The 17,433-nt window shown below is 47.1% G+C and overlaps 1 protein-coding gene across 1 annotated transcript in view; it reads right to left on the reverse strand.

Moving 5' to 3' along the window:
• RBFOX1 (RNA binding fox-1 homolog 1) overlaps positions 1–17,433 on the reverse strand; it is a 2,535,170-nt gene that overhangs the window by 2,280,781 nt on the left and 236,956 nt on the right. Inside the window, exon 2 of the mRNA XM_033235800.1 lies at positions 6,521–6,559. Coding sequence (XP_033091691.1) covers positions 6,521–6,559 — 39 coding nt within the window. The remainder of the gene's footprint in view (positions 1–6,520; positions 6,560–17,433) is intronic.

A 17,433-nucleotide genomic window follows, 5' to 3' on the forward strand; every position in this document is an offset into this window, starting at 1 on the left:
GTATGGAATAAAAAGATGAGGCACTGCTTATTAGGAATTTTATAGATCCATAGCCACGAAAAAAAACAGAGTAAGTACAGAAAGTAATTAAAAACAGGTATGATGATAAGCAATAAGACATCACAGTGTAACAGGAATAATGAGGTGTCAGGTAAGGGCTGTTTCTTACCTAACAAATATTTATCAGATGTTCATTACATGCCATGTGATACGCCATGCCCAGGAGCTATCGCAGTGAATGAGACATATTTCTTGGGGAGCATATATTTCAGTGGGAGGAAATCACGTAAATAAACACGAAAATAAAAAAAGGAGTATTATTTCAGATCATGCTGAGAGCCATGGAAAAGACAGTACAGGGCAATGGAAAGGGGCATGTTTGAGCCAGGGCAGTCATCAAAGACTCCTCAGGAGGAGGGACATCAGCTCTGAAAGCCTCACGGATCAAGGCAGGGGCAGAGGCAATGTCAGAAAGGTGACTGGAGCCGGCTCATGTCAGTGTCAGGCGGTCTGGACATCGTCTGGTAACAACGGGAAGCCTTGAGCAGGAATTCCATGGGTTTCTGCTTGAGCCCTAAGACACCCTGAGTTCCTCTGGAAGCCAGACACCTTTCCATGCCAAAGTTACCTATGCAGGAGGGTGTGCAGCTTCCACGGAGGATCAGATGGCAAATCCTGCTCTAATTACGCTGGTAATTACGGGCTGACACTTGCAGAGCAAGAAAGAACATTTCTTCTGTTAGGAAATGATCACTGGGAAGCCAGTCCCGGCCTCTCAAACAGGGAAGGCGCTGTGAATTTACAAACAGCGGATGAAAGGAGACGAGACCCAATCCAGGAGGGGAGCACAGAAATCACTCTAAGAAATAATTCAGGAGCCTGGAAGACGAGAAGATTTCATTCCAGCATGCACATGGACCCTCCTGGCCCCTGAGGCAGCATTAAAAAGAGCAAATACTCCCCAGTCAGTATGACCAAGATTTTAATCCTTGCCCTGTCTGTGTGAGCTGGGAGACCTGGTAGCCTGGGAAGGTTATTTGCCTCTCTGACCCTGAGGCTCCCCACTGCTGCAAATGGGTTTAATAATAATCTTTCTTGCAATGGGGGTAGGGGGGGACAACGTTGGGAGGATTAAACGAGATCACATTTGTAAGGTGCCTGGAACACAGAAGGTGTACAAGCAATGCCAGGCCCTCCTCCCTAGGCTTCCCTATGACTCGTGGGTGGAGGCTCTGGAGTGAGGAGGAAGGGAAAGAGAATAAAAGGGAGGGTGCTGCCAACCACAGAGGTTATTATGCTCCCTGGTGATGCTAGAAGGGAGGGAGAGAGCCGTGATAACAAGATTCTCACCCCGTTTTCTGTGTGACGGCGAATAACAGAGACATGAGAAAAGAGCATCCGTCAGAACTCACAGAGAAGGCAGACAAGGCAAGGAGATCAAAAGAATAAATCCATCGCAATCTGAAAAACAGCCTGCCTGCTTTCATCTGTCTGGGAGGTGACGCAAGGACCTGCACTCCAGCCAAAAACCCACTTTTTTCCACCCGTGCCGTGCGGAGCAGGTCTCAGGGCATGGCAGCTTCCAAAACAGACTCCCCTCAAAGATAATAAATCTTCTCCTTGGTCTGGCCACATCTCGCCAGGACCTTGATCCCCACTCCAGGCTAAGCTCTGGAAATATACCCCTGCCAAGGAGATTTATCCCTTTTAAAAGGTCAGAGAATTACTGCCACTGAAGCTTGGGCTCAGAGCAGGTGTAAATACTCCCGAGATCCCACGAGTGCTTATCACACTCAGGAGTGAGCACCTGGGAGATGCTGTGCGTCAGGGAAGTTCCTTCCCAGGCAGACCATGTAACTTCCCTGGTGCCTGGAGAGACAGAGGGTTCTCTGGGGGGTGGGACCTACCTGCCCAAGCCACCTTTTATCACTTTCTTCTCCATCTCACCTGGGAAGGGTCTCATCTCCAGCTTCCTGAGCTGCCAGCAATGCTAGGGACGAGGACCTCTCTGTTCAGTTTCACAGAGCATCTCTCAAAGGGAAAAAGGACACCACTCAACACATTCCTACCTCAACCCAGTCACTGAAATATGGAAAAGGCAGAAGTGCAAGGTCAGTTAAAACACATCTTAACTGGCCGGGCGCGGTGGCTCAAGCCTGTAATCCCAGCACTTTGGGAGGCCAAGACGGGCGGATCACGAGGTCAGGAGATCGAGATCATCCTGGCGAACACAGTGAAACCCCGTCTCTACTAAAAAAATACAAAAAACTAGCCGGGCGTAGTGGCGGGCGCCTGTAGTCCCAGCTACTCGGGAGGCTGAGGCAGGAGAATGGCGTGAACCCGGGAGGCGGAGCTTGCAGTGAGCTGAGATCCGGCCACTGCACTCCAGCCTGGGCGACAGAGCAAGACTTCGTCTCAAAAAAAAAAAAAAAAAAAAAAACAAATCTTACCTGTAGAGACTAGGTCACCTGTTTTCCATACACTGGTTCCTGAGTCTCTCTTCAGAGAGGAACAGAATGCCATTTCCTCAATAGGAATTCCCATTTTCTCACATTCAACTAAGAACTTTTAGGCATCTAAAGATGCTCTGGGGGCTGTGTGGATCTGGGAAGGCTGAGACTGTAATGATTTTTTAAAAATAATCAATCAGACTGGGCATGGTGGCTCATACCTGTAAATCCCAGCATTTTTGGGAGACCGAGGCCAGTGGATCACCTGAGGTCAGGAGTTCAAGACCAGCCTGGCCAACATGGTGAAACCCTGTCTCTACTAAAAATACAAAAAGTTAGCCAGGCGTGGTGGCAGGAGCCTGTCATCCCAGCAAGTCAGGAGGCTGAGGTAGTAAAATCGCTTGAACCCAGGATGCAGAGGTTGCAGTGAGCTGAGATCGCACTACTCTACTCCAGCCTGGGTGATAAGAGTGAAATTCTGTCTCAAAAACAATAATAATAATCACTGCACTGGTATGAAAAATGCGGATGCTTTCAGGGAGCCTGGAGAAGCCTCCAGATGCAATGGGAGGGTTCCAGGCTACAGAGATGGACAGACCAGGGTTCAAATCCCAGCTCTGCAAATTACAAGCTGTGTGACTGTGGGCAGGTTACCTCAGCTCTCTGGGCTTCTGCTCCCCATGGTAGAAAAAGAGAGGTGATGAGACCCAGTTGCTCAGGTGCTGCATGGATTTGGCTGATGCGTTATCATATGGCTCATGGGTGACGCCCACTGAATTATTATTTTGTCAAGTTGCCTTTGTCAGGCCTGAGATAGAAAGGGAGAGGGAGAGAGATGAAGAGAGACTGAGAGAGACAGAGAGAGAGAATGTGTGCGTGTGACTCTGGGTTAAACAACCTATCAACAAACCAACTCAATCAAACAACCCACCAACTGCACAGACTTTCCAAAGTTTAGAGGTTAAGGGGCTACAGTGGGAAAAGGGGGTACACCAGGGACCAGGAGTAGACACATTTGGTCACTCTGGGAGAGAGGAGCCTGTCTCCCCTTCCCTCTCCCTCCTACCCCTTCTTCGCCCAAGCCCAGTGAACAGCCTAGAACATGCTACTCAGGGTTGACGTTCCACATGCAGGACGGCGTGGTGGATGGAAACATGGACAGAGACCAGCCTTGCAGGCTGGAGACCTCGGCTCTGTTCCTTACTCTGGGAGCTCTGGGAGAAAGCTTGCTGAGTCTGTTTCCCTTTGTTAAAAGTTGGTGACCGTCTGGTAGCTCCTCAATAAGTTAAACACAGGATTATCATGTGGCCCAACAATTCCACTCCTAGGTATATACCCACAGGAACCAAAAACAGGAACTCAAACAAGTACATGGGCACAAATGTTTATAGTGACACTCTTCACAATAGACAAAAGGTAGACACAACCCACATTTCCACCCCTGGATGAATGGATAATCGTGCGGTCTTCCCTTACAATAGAATATTATTCAGCCATAAAAAGGAGAGAATGCTACAATATGAATACACCTCAAAAACATCATGCTGAGTGAAAGAAGCCAGACACGGAAGACCACATACTGTATGATTCCATTTATATAAAATATCCAAAAGAGGTAAACCCACAGGGGCAGGACGCAGACTAACAGTTGTCAGGGGCTGGGGGGTGGAGGAAGGGGGGGTGTCTGCTTAATGGTCACAGGGTCTCCTTTGGGGGTGACGAAAATGTTTTGGAACTACATAAAGGTGTGGTGGCACAACATTGTGAATGCACTAAAACCCACGGAACTGCTCACTGTAAAACACCTAACTTCATGTTATATGAATTTCCATTACAAACTGATTAATAAAGAGGAAAACAACGCTGCCATCACTCAGGCAGTGTAGACAGAAGCAATGAATGAATGTGAATAAGGCACCTGGGATAATCCCTGGCACGTTATAAAACCCCCTCACAAACCCTTCGTTAGATGCTTCCTTGCTCTGCTGGCTTTTAACAGAGCCCACCTCCCAAACACCCAACTAGTCCTGAAATGACTTGTCCACCTGGGGGATGTGCTGTGGAATGAGCACAGGTGCTGGGATGATACTCCCCACAAAGAAAGAGGACTCTGAGAAGCTCCCAGCAGTGCAAAATGCCTGAAGGCAGCTGCACCTGAGAGAACCCCTCCGCCATCTGCTCCATGCTTTCCAAAGCAGCAGCACAGGAGGTGACAGACAGGCCAGAGCTTGCCCACTCTAGTATCTGCCTCTCAAAAAATCCTCTACTGGTCAGATCCAGCCCTCCCCATCAGGTCCTGCAGAAAGCAGAGTGATTCGGGGTGACCACAGCATGGGCAGACACCTACCAAGAACATGGGAAAAGGTATAAACATCTGTTCTCAGTTCCCAGCCCCAGAAGCTAGAATAGAGCTAAGTGACAGGGCAGGAAGCCAAGTAAAGAAGTAGTGACCTCTGTCCTGAGATGGATCCAATCTCCCAGGATCTCACAACTTCTGTGTTTCTGACAAACCAGCCAATGTCAGCACAGAGAGGATCCAGGTCAAGCAGAAGGTAGCCACTCAGCATAATGTGTTCAAGGTTCATCTAAGTTGTAGAACGGATTGCTGCTTCCTTCCTTTTTATGGCTGTATAATATTCCACTGCATGGATAGACCACATTTTATTTGGACACACGCGCTATTTCTCCTTTTTGGCTTCCATGAATAATGTCACTGTGAAGTTGTGTGCCCATGTGCTTGTTTGAGTACCTGTTTTCAGCACTTTTGGGTATATATGTAGGAGTGAAATTGCTGGGCCATATGGTAATTCTATGTTTAACTTTTGGAAGAACTGCCAAACTGTTTTCTAAGTAAAAGAAGCCAGACACAAAAGGCCACTTACTATATGATTCCACTTATCTGAAAAATTCAGAATAGGTAAGCCCACTGAGACAGAATGCAGACTGGTGGTTGTCAGGGGCTGAGGGGAGAGGAGAACAAGAGGGGAGACTGCTTAATGGGTACAAGGTTTTACTCTGGCATGATGAAAAAGTTTTGGAAGTAGAGAAAGGTAGTGATTGCCCAACACTGTGAATGTACTAAATGCTTCTAAATTGTTCATTTGAAAATGGCTAATCTTATGTTATGTGAATTTCACCTCAATACAATTTGTTTAAAAAGCAGCTACTCAAATTCTTCTACCCAAAACTGGCAGCCAACAGGAGGAGCCTGGGGAAGGGTAGACAGCAACAGGGGTTGGAGGAGGAACAAGATGGCACAGAGCATGACCTAATCACCACTCAAATGACAGCAAGCATAGATTCCGCCTCCCCACAAAGCCTCCTTTGCCACTTAAACCATCTCCAATCCACTCAAGGGCCAGCCATGCGATCCTCTCCAATCCCATTACACAGCAAATTTACATATGTAATAAAAAGATGTTGTCTTGACACTAATCTTGGGGAAAAAAATTCTTACATTTGTATTAATTTTCCTTCTCAGGTTTTAATTGAAGAGTGGATATAACAACATGGGGGGGGAAATCTAACTTCATCTATCCAAGGGCCATGTGGCTTCATTAGAAATTACATTAGTTCCTCATTAAGCAACAATAATAATGTAGAGTTGAAATAGATTTAAAAAAAGGCATTGCCCCAAGGTATAGATCCGTTTGGTTCAATTATATTCTTACATGGTCAAGCTCTGGTACCTCCAGTGCTAATAAAATTGTGGCATAATGCCAGGATGTGGGGTTTCACTCACCTTCAAAACTCAATGATAAAATATAGGCGAGCACCCTCATCATTTCCAATAAGACGCTGTTTAACTGCCTGTCCACCCCTCAACCTTGGCAAAAATGACTTCATTTCTGGAGCTCATACTTTAAAGACGCCAAGTATGTTTGATCTCATGAGTCTTCCCTGATCAATTAGTAGTGACTGTCTTGCTAAGGGATGAACCATGCTGTGGTTGATTGCAGATGTCTGCCCTAGGCAATGAAGTTGCAGGGCTGTGATGCAGGACTTTTCTATTGATTTCATTTCCACCAGACTTCACAGACATCTTAAGTCAGGACAAAATGAGCACTTACCTGACCCTCGACCAGGCTGTATGGCAGGGACAGTAGATCCTGCATTAAAAAAAAAAAAAGAGAGAGAGAGAGAGAGAGAAAGAGAAGAAATATTGAGTTTGCATTGAAACAATTGCTTTTGCTTTGTTTTTCTCTTAGATTTAGACAAGAATGTTTTATTCATTCATTCTACAAACATCCATTAAATGCCTAACATGTGTCAGGCTCTGTTGTAGGCTGTGCTTTTGACAACAGACAAGATGACAAATCGCTGCAGTAAGACAGAAGGAAGATGGGGGAGACATGGCAAATAAGGAAGCTAACGAATAACTATTAATAATAAATGAAGATAAGATCAGAATGCTAATTCCTATAATGATAACAAGATGAATTACAGGGTGGAGAGTGACTGGTGCTACTTTTGACTGGGGGTCAAGGAGCACTGAGTGTGGAATGACAAGAAGACTTCCATATGGAGGGATGGCAGGTCACATGCCCTGGGGCAGGGACAGTGGACAAGCTCTCTCAGAGCAGCACAGAGCAGCCAGAACCATCAAACCGAGTGATGGGAGAGGCAAAGAGATGATGTCAAGGAGGCAGGCAGGGACCAGAGCATATCTAGCTGTGCAGGTTGAGATACAGAGTTTGGGTGTTTTTCTAAACAATATGGGAAACCACAGGAAGATAGCATTTCTTTCTTAAAACACCGCAGCTCCTAAACTAGGCTTCCCAGGTGGCACCCACAGAAACCCTTGCTGCCTCGAGGAAGACCTCACTCTGTGAGCACTCTCTGATTTCAGGGCCCCAGAAGTTGAAATGCCCCCTCCGCCCCCACCAGGACCTGAACTCAGTCAAACACCTCTGTTGGATCAGAACCACAACTCCTCCCTTCAACAAATGTAGCCCCCATGGTGTAGATCGACTCACACACATGTTCCCCTTGGTCTCAGAAGGCTGAGTCAGCTCCTTGCACAGGAAGGACCCTGGCTTAGTCAAAATGGCAAGGGCCCGTTGCACAGACACTGTGTGGAACATGAATCTGAGGGCCAGCCTGCCCCAAGCCCAACACATCACTCTTCAAGTCAAGAACACCTTCTCTTTCTTTCTCTCTCTGACCTAAGCTTGTGCTTCTGCCATATTCCACAATTGGACACAACGATTTCCCACTTAACCTGGGAGAAGATACAATAGCTCCCCCTTTTTCCTATCAAAAGGTCAGGACTTTCAGGTTCCCCATGAACTCCACCAGCACCTCCTCTTCCTGCCCAGCCAAGGAAATTGCCACAACACCAACTGCTCCCATCAAGGGCTCCAGACCCAACAAGGTGCCCCTGGGAGTTTACCCACTGCAGCACCGTGGACAGAGACCAGATGTAGCTCTGCTCTTGGGCCCAAGGTCTCGGACACAGGAGACCTGGTCATTCTGGAGAAAGCCACATTCTACCCTTGCTGTCCACCAGACTCCACTTGCTGAGTCTCAAATTCCTCAGCCTACTTCATAGGGTGGGGATTCAATGAGGCCACGCAAGCCTGGTCCATGGAAAAACATTCAGCGAAGGCCTGAGTGTTAAGAGCAATTATTGGTATGTATGTTATAGTTCTTACACGAGCCCAGGACCATGAAATTAACAACGAACATGGGCTAGGGTGAGTCAGCTCCATCTCAGCTGCATGAAGAGGAGTCCTGGTGGACATGACTTTGACCTACAGTCACAATTTGGAAACAGGTAATCCACAGAGTAGATGCTGGATATGCACCTGGAGAATGAGCTGTTTCTCCCAGCCCTGCTCAAAGGCTGTGTTTTAAGCTGAATCGCGCCCCCGCTCCCACAAAACTCCTATGGACAGAGACCAGACGCAGTCCAACGACCCCAACCCTAGGACCTCGGAATGTAATTCACTTGCAGACAGCACCTTTCAAGAGGGGATTAAGTGAAAATGAGGCTGTTAGACTGGGCCCCGATCCAGTCTGACTGCTGTCTTCATAAGAAGATGAAATTTGGATGCACAAAGAGGTGTCAGGGATGCAGGAGCAGAGAAGAAAGGCCGGGTGAGGATGCACGAAGGAGGTGGCTGCCTACAAGGCAAGGAGAGGGGCCTCAGAAGAAACCAATCCTGCTGACACCTTGGTCTTGGACTTCCGGACTCCAGAACCAAGAGAAATAAATTTGCTGTTTAAGCCACTCCATCTATATTACTTTGTTATGGCAGCCTGAGCAAACACACGCACACCCAGGCAGATGTGGCTTTTCTCTCCCCTCTGCAAGGTGCAAAGGAGATGCTTTGTGGTTCTCAAGGTCCTCTCCTCCCAGTCTCCAGACCCCTGTGCCAGATCAAGTGGGTCTCTGCCCTCAAGATCCTAAAGGAGGTGCCTGAGGACCAGGATCTGCACACAGGGCCTGAACAGATACAGACCTTCCTCCTGGACTCCTAGAGCCACGCCCTGTGCCTCCCCAGCCCCTCCTCCATCCATCACGCCTCCCCTTCACGATCTCCAAGCCCTCCTTCTCTATTGCCTCCTTTCTTGGGACTCAGAAACGTGCCCAAAGCTCACCACATATCAACTATACAGCTCTGTTTTCTTTGCTTCTCGCCATCCACCCTCCAGAGCTGGGCTGAATTCTGGAGACATGATGGGGCAGAAACGGAGGAGGCCCCTCGTGGCACCCACGGTCTGGGAAGGAGAACACTGTACTGGGAGAGCTGCAAAACCTACACACAAAGCTACAGCTCTGAAGAAGAAGGAGATGGCACAAGGACCCTTGGTCCCCTGTCATCTACTCCTCAGTGCCTGGGTTCCCTGCCCACCCAGACAGCTTCCTCCACCACGAGAATGCTCTGCAGTGACTCTCCCTTCTTCAAGCTCTGTCGTGTCCCCTCTCTGACATCTTTTCCTGAGGCGTTTCCTCCTTTCTCTATGCCTGTCCCAGGAATGCAAACATCCCCTAGGGTCTGCCCTTTGCCCTCCCGGAGAATCATCTACCATGGCATCTGGACCCCAATGTCTACCTCACTGGGGACCCCTGACTGTGCAGGTCTAGCCCCAACTGCTCTCCTGAGCACCAGACTCAACAGACCATCCTCTTGGCCTCTCCACATGGGTGTCCCATGGACATATCAACTCCACACAGCCCAAGCCAAGCTCTCCTCTCTCCCCAGCTGTGCCTCCTTCCCCTCCTGCCACCCAGAAGGCATCCCCGTTTTCCCAGCCCATTGAGCCTGAAGCCCTGGCACCTCCTGATTCCTTCCTCCTGCTGGTCCATCATGGGGCTGTTGATCCACTGCAGCTGTGCACAGCATGATGTTCCCAGGCCTGGTTAGGGCAATGGGAGGCTCTTCAAAGGTTGCTGGACACATCTCTTTGTGCTGCTGAATACAATTTGGCTGAAAGCAAATTTGTTGAAAATAGACCTCCTACCGTGGTTGCATTTCTGGGTATTGTCATCTTGCTGTTGCCATGAAGTGGATTTTTTTTTATTACTTCTTTTTTTTTTTTTTTTTTGAGACAGAATCTTACTCTGTCACCCGGCTGGAGTGCAGCAGTGCAATCTTGACTCACTGCAACCTCCATCTGCTGGGTTCAAGCGATTCTCCTGCCTCAGCCTCCCGAGTGTAGCTGGAATTACAGATGTGTGTCACCACGCCTGGCTAATTTTTGTATTTTTAGTGGTGACAGGGTTTCACCATGTTGGCCAGAGTCATCTCAAAGTCCTGACCTCAGGTGATCCGCCTGCCTCGGCCTCCGAAAGTGCTGGAATTACAGGCGGGAGCCGCCACGCCCGGCCACCATGAAGTGGTTTAAAACACTTTTTATGCATCTTTAAACACTTGGACCCGTTTATTTCCCCGTATTATTTTCATTTCATTTTTTCATTTAGAAACTCAAAACCTAGTATTGCTAAGCTCAATGGTAACTAACGGCAGACAGAAGAGAGTGAAGAGATCAACTTCACAGAACAGTCCCTCGAAAAGCAACGCACTTCATGCCACGGTGCTGCCCCGCGAAAATCCACTTTCAGTATGTGTGATCCCAGAAAAGGAAGGTGTCCGTGGGATATATAAAAAAACAAAACCTATGTCATGTTCCCAACCATTCCTCTTTGAATTTTATATAAAGGACGAGAAAATTCCCTACTGCCCTCCAAACTCATCCCTGGAAGTACAACCAAGGATGCAGATGCAAGGCTGACGTGTATTCTTCTAACCAGTTTCCTAAGAATGCAAAAATATATCTATCTATCATCTATGTATATATACATACACAAAAATACTTTCATTTTTTAAAAAAATGGACCAAAGCTTAGGTGTTGATCTGCACACTGCCTTTTTATAAATGTATCAGTTTAGTATGAACACCTTTCCCACACAAACCACGGATAACTGGGTTTCTTAACTTTAGCAACACTGAAAATCCAGGCCAGATTATTCTTTGTCGTGAGGCTCGTCCCATGTCTGTAGGAGGTTTAGCAGCCCCCTAACCCTTACCCACTGAATGCCACTCTTACATGTCCTCCTCCAATTATAACAACCAAAAAGGTCTCCAGAAGAGGCCGAAAATCCCCGGGGACCACAGTCCAGAACCCTTGGTGTGGAGACACCTATTTGTTCTTTCCTAACAGCTGCATAGAATTCCATGCTGTGGATGCACCATGACGTATTTATTTCCCTACTGATCAGCATCCAAAATTCTTCTATCTTTAGGAATCTGGTAGTTGAAAAATATCACGATGCACAAAATAAACGGTCACTTTATACTCCTGGTAACACCTGAGTTACTGTGTATCCTGCTTGTTTAAAACACACAGGTGCTCCACGTGCATTAGAAACTCGCTGGGTTTCTTTTATGCTTGCTCGTGGGATGTAGGCAAGGACAACATTCCATCTTTTGTTGAAAAGACGTGGGTAATCTTTAGCGCCAGTGATAGTGTGAGGAGCTGGCACCCTCCTACACCACTGGTGGGAGTGGAAATTGGTGCCACCTTTCTGGTGGGCAACCAGGCAAAATAGATCAAGAGCCGTCTGCCCTGTCTAGCTATGTATTTTTTGTTCAGTAAAATTGGGTAGACAGCTACCCCTTGTCCCCTCCCTTCTCTTTAGACTGGATGATCTCAGTGAAGCTAGATGACTCTCAAAGATAAATGCCTGGCCCTTCTCAGAAAGACAATTAATGAGCTCAGAGACTGCTTAAACTGAGATGAAATGTAAGATTAACAGACACAGGGTCATCCATCCACCCTGCCAGCAGGCTAGCTCCTCCTCGCCTCACTATTTCATTAGGTTCTGCCAAGGAAACCCACCAAATGCACCGTGGCCACCAGGTCTATTTTTGAGATAATTACAAGGCTCGGGCTTGAATCCACTTACAGGCAGAAATATGGGACAGGCAAGGATTAAGGCAGACTCTGCCCCTTTTTCCTCAGCTGAAAATGTCTCGATAGGCTTTAAAGGAAAGAAAAAACTGCATGCAACTTTCATCAGAGCCTGGTTGGTTGCAGCCGCAGGGCCCAAAGTTTTAGTGCTGAACAGTGCCCAGCACAATAATTAGGTGCCTGCCCTCCCTGCCAGCCTGCTGGTTTCCTCAGCCACCCCCTCTGCTCTGCAAGTCTGAAAATGAGTGCCTCGAGGGGAAAGGAGATGTGGGAAACACTAGGAGAGGCAGAGGCTGCAGAGTGCAGGGCAGATCATCGAGCCTCTAATTGCACTCTTGAATTAACAAACCAATGAACTCTGCACAAGTTCAGATGTTACCACTCTATGCACCACTATTAGAGATGCAGCCGTTCTCTGCTGGTATAACCTTGCAAATGGCAAGACCACGACGGAGCTCAGTCACCTTGGGAGCTGGCTCTCTCTTTTCCTATCCAGTCTGCAATCTCACAGAAGGCACACCCAGAATGCAAAACTGCAGGAGCCCCCCGGAAATGGCAGGTCCCCCGCCCCGGTAGAGAAAATGAGAAAGGAAGTACTTCTGCAGACATTCTTTCCCTTGTCATCCGTTTTGTGAGCAGAATCACAACCTTGACATCTGAGCACATCCCTTCACCCCCCCGCTCCTGATGACCACTGACAACATTTGTCATCGCTACTACGCAATGCCAAAACAGTGCAAGCCAGGTGAGGTGCTCTGCTCCTGCGGTGGGATTAGGACTCAGATTGATCTGTGTGCTTTTCCTTTGTGCCTTCCTCGAACGTGAATCTTCATCACGCAGAGGCATCTTCCTCGCCTCAGGGAAGATTAGGATTACTTTAGGAGGAATGAAAAGAGGAGGAAACAGCGTTTAGTCCTTTTGATATCTAAAGGAAGCGGCAGAACCAATGCCTACAGAACATTCCTCACCCTTCACTGAACAGCATGTCGCTGTGACAAGGAGCACTGTCAGCTGAGTCCTCATCACCATCTGGGAAGAGTCCTTCACCACCAGCAGCTGCCCAAGGACTGGGGGTGGCACAGAAGGGTTTCTTCCGGGCCCTGAGCCTCTGCAGGACCCCAACAAAACTCATCTATGTGTCCCCCTTTTCAATGGTGCCCTCTCCTTATGTAAAGGAAATTTACAAGTCCCTTAAAATATGAGGGAGGTGCAATGGTGTAGATGCGATAATGATAAACTCCACCCCATTACACAGGAATTAAAATGGTTAGTCCTTAAATAAGACCACATTACTATTCCTGCTTTGACAATCATGAAGACAGAGAAGTAAAGGTCTGAGGGCTGCAAAAGTCAGTGAGCTGGGATTCAAACCTTCTCTGTCTGATTCTGGTTCCAAGACCCCCTCTTGTCCACTGAGTCCGTCATATACACGAGGATCTCATTTGGCACTATGCAGAAATAAGGACTCACTCAATCTCAGTAGCTTCCAAGTGACTCACAAAAGCAACACTCAGAAAATGACCTGAAAACCACTAAGTGCTAACATGAGATGCTGACACACAGCAGGAATCCAGAGAAGAAAAGGCAGTGAAAGAGTCAGAGAACGTTTGTGGAGTTCCTCCTAGCTGGAGTTATGAGCAGAACTTGGATAACTGAAGAAGGTGCAGGCATGAATGAAGATTCAGACACAGGCATGTCTGGGGACCCTTTGCAGAGGGCAGGGAGAGCTGGAGAGAAGAGGATAGAGTATGGTGGGTCCAAGCCCCCATACAAATGACCCTGTACTGTGTACCCTCATTACCCCTTGATGCATAAAACATGCTGACTTCATGCTCCTAGCTCCTCACCTCTCTCCCCATCCAGAGACTGATCATTGACTTTTAGGAAACAGAATCAGACAAAACTGGAAAACTAAACATGCAAATGTAGGAAGGAGGCCATAGAATATCTTTGCACCTGAGAATAAATCAAGCTTTGTCATAAAGAACTGGGAGTGGGGACACAGAGAGGCAGTGAAGATTAAGGTGTTGGTGGAAGGGAAGAGAGAAGGAGACAAACTCGAGAAATATTTTGGAGCTGTTAATCTCACATTTCATCTCAGTGTAAGCAGTCTGAGTGTATGCGGGTGTGTATGTGCATGCATGTGTGTGCACGCATGTGTGTGCATGCATGTGTATATGTGTGCTAGGAATCAGGGATGAAGGGCTAAGATCATGACCTCTCATTTCTTGACTTGCTTTTTTGGTGATGGACGAGTCTTCTTATTAAGCTGAAAAAGATTTGTTGTGAGGGGGAGGAAAAATTGGGGGGTCGTAAGAAAGTGCTGCACAGACATGAGACAAGTGGACATGCGGCACTTGAGATGGCCTTGAGACATCCATTTAGAGTGGTCAGGCGGCTGGACACATGAGCCTGGGATTCAGAGTGGAGGTCTAAATGGAAGCATGAATCTGGGGACATGAGAGCCTTGCCAGGCGGTTTAGCAAAGTGCTAAGGGTCTTTTCTCTGTGTCAAAATCCACATGGGGTCCCACACAACCCATCACACTGCACGGGATGCAGTCAAGCCTGAAGACCCATCTGAATAGGCGAGCTGGAGCTGTATCTGAGATGCAGATGGGATGAGGAGCAGCTGATCGGAGATCAGGATGAGGCCCTAAGCACAGGGGACAAGGGTCATATCTGGCTTACATGCCAATGCACGTCCACATGTGGAGATCATATGACATTACTGCCTAGAATGTGGGAACTCCATCACTAAGAAAAGAGAATGTTCACCAGAGACTCTCAGAAAGTCACCAAGAGGCCAGGGCATGGTAAGCAACAAGGAAGCAGAGATCTCCCCTAAGGGAGCACCTGCCCTGGCTTTTCAGAGACATGGGATATGGAACATCACATGGGCCAAGAGTGGTACACAGATGGAAGCATCTTGATAGAGGAGAAAAGAGCCTGGAAGAGTTGAAGCCAGGTGCTCTTGGCTTCTGCCATGAGACTATGAGATCCATTAGCAGAGGGATGATATCTGCCTTGTTCTGCACTACATCCCCAGACTTGGCCATTTCTGGTACCCATCAGGAACTCAGTAAGAACCAGTAATATGGATGGGTGAATGGATGGATGGGTGGATGGATGGATGGATGCAAGAAGGCAGAGATGAATAGGTTTAAGTCTTGTTATATTCTCCTGTTGTTAGGAATATAGATAGCCAAAACTTAAAATCCCTTAAAACTCAGTTGTCTATTTGGATTCATGGCAACGTGAAAGCACTTCCTTCAAGAGCAGTAGAGGGTCATAGTTAAGAGTGTGAGTCATGCTGGCTGGGATGGCCCAGCCTAGGCTGTGATGCCTTGCCTAACCTTTGAGACTCAGTTTTCACCTATGTAAGGCAAAATAACCGCACCTGTTTCATTTATCTTTAATGAGAATTAAATGAGATAATCCATGCAAATCGCATAGCACAATATATGGTAAATAATAAGTGCACAATACATTATATAGCTACCCCCTTCTCTTTTCTTCTCATCCCTCAAACATCAACTCTCACGGTGCTATGGTGCCTTTCCAGCTACACCACCCATCCACAGACCCTCAACTCCCTTCCTTTCCACTGTTTTTTTCTTATTCCCATGAGCTCTAATAAATCATCGATTCATCGATGACACAGAAAATGACTACATGCAGCACATGCTGGGCTGATTGTGCTAAAGCCATCATAATCCAACTCCAAAGCAAAGAGCATCTAGTACTTAATTTTTAAAATGTAATATATATTTAATGCAACATTAATATTTAATTCACTTAATGCAATATTTAATTTGATATCCAATGCAAATAAAAATAGTAAACAGATTAATGATTTACACAACTGATCTCCTATTCTGTTCTTAAAGCATTTTTCTGCCCAGAACACCATTTTCTACCCCCCAGAAAGCAAACAGGGGAGGCTATTCAAGTTGGTTCCTGTAAGTGGGTCAGAGTTCTCATCTTGTGAGTGGGCTTGGCCAAGAAATGGCAGCCATGGCTTTCATTTATTCATATAGTTAAGGAGGGCATGTTATGTGCAGGGCACAAGGCTGAAATCTGCTGGGAAGAAAGAAGGAACCCTACTCTCACAGAGCTCATGGTTCAATGGAAAGAAAGACAAAATTCTGTGACAACTAAAATAAGTACCAGGAAGGGAATCCACACGGATAGTCACACTGGGCACCAGCAGGGCACCTAACCCAGTTACAGGGGTGGGCGCATGGTCCAGGAAGGCTTCTTGGAGAAAGCAGGATATGCACTAAGACAACTTATGAAAGAGGAAGCAGGGTGCTCCATGCAAAGGGAAGAGTTAACTCAAAGGCTGCTATGGAACTGAATGCCTCTGTGGCCCCAAAATTCCTAAGCTAGAGCCCTAATCCTCAATGTGATGGTCTTCAGAAGTGGGTCCACTGGGACGTGATCAGCTCATGAAAGTGGAACTCTCGTGAATGGGATTAGTGCTCTTATAAGAAGAGATGGATGGGCTGGGCGCAGGGGCTCACGCCTGTAATCCCAGCACTTTGAGAGGCCGAGGCGGGTGGATCACCTGAGGTCAGAAGTTCGAGACCAGCCTGGCCAACATGGTGAAACCCCATCTCTACTAAAAATATAAAAATTTTCCAGGTGTAGTGGTACACGCCCGTAGTCCCAGCTACTTGGGAAGCTGAGGCAGGAGGATCTTGAACCCGGGAGGTGGAGGTTACAATGAGCTGAGATCATGTCACTGCACTCCAGCCTGGGTGGCAAAATCAGACTCCGTCTCAATAAATAAGTAAATAAATAAATAAATAGAGACAGATGATCTCTCTCCCCACCATGTGAGGACACAGTGAGAAGACAGCTATCCACAAACCAGGAAGCAAGCCCTCCCCAGGAACCAAACCAGCCAGCACCTCAATCTTGGACTTCCCAGCCTTTAGAACTGTGTGAAATAAACTTTTGTTGTTTAAGCCGCTCCATCCATATTTGTTATAGTAGCCCAAGTGGACTAAGATAAAGACCTAGAGGTGGAACGTGCTAGAGATAAGAAAAGTTTAAAACGGCTGGAGAAGAGAAGTGGGGAGTGGCTTGAGGCGAGGCTGGGTCTCAGGAGCCATGTGAAGGGGTTTATATGTCATTCCAAGGTGGATGAGATTCAAGCATTGGAATTACACGACCAGGGCTGCCCTTGATAGGGGCCATCCTAGCTGGAAGACAGTTCCCCAGCTAACAGCTATTAAAGAAATCAAGAGAAGAGACATATCCAAGGGAATGGGAAAAAAATGGGCAAATTCAAGAAATATTTCATACACCGAGTTGACAGTTCTTGGTGACTATATGTGGCAGGTGAGAAAAAGGAACAAAGCAAGGATGAAGTGTAGGTCTTTAAAATGAACACCTGGGTGGGTATATTAAATAAGTAGTATCAATCAGCAATGTGATTGCTATCATGACCATCATCATCATCACCATCGACCCATCACTTACCCTCAGGGACTACACCGAATGATTCTATTTCCACAATACAACCTTCAAATGAAAGTAACCCATGGGAGATGGAAAA

This window comes from Trachypithecus francoisi, unplaced genomic scaffold, assembly GCF_009764315.1.
Source record: "Trachypithecus francoisi isolate TF-2019V2 unplaced genomic scaffold, Tfra_2.0 Lachesis_group15, whole genome shotgun sequence".
Taxonomy (NCBI): Eukaryota; Metazoa; Chordata; class Mammalia; order Primates; family Cercopithecidae; genus Trachypithecus; species Trachypithecus francoisi.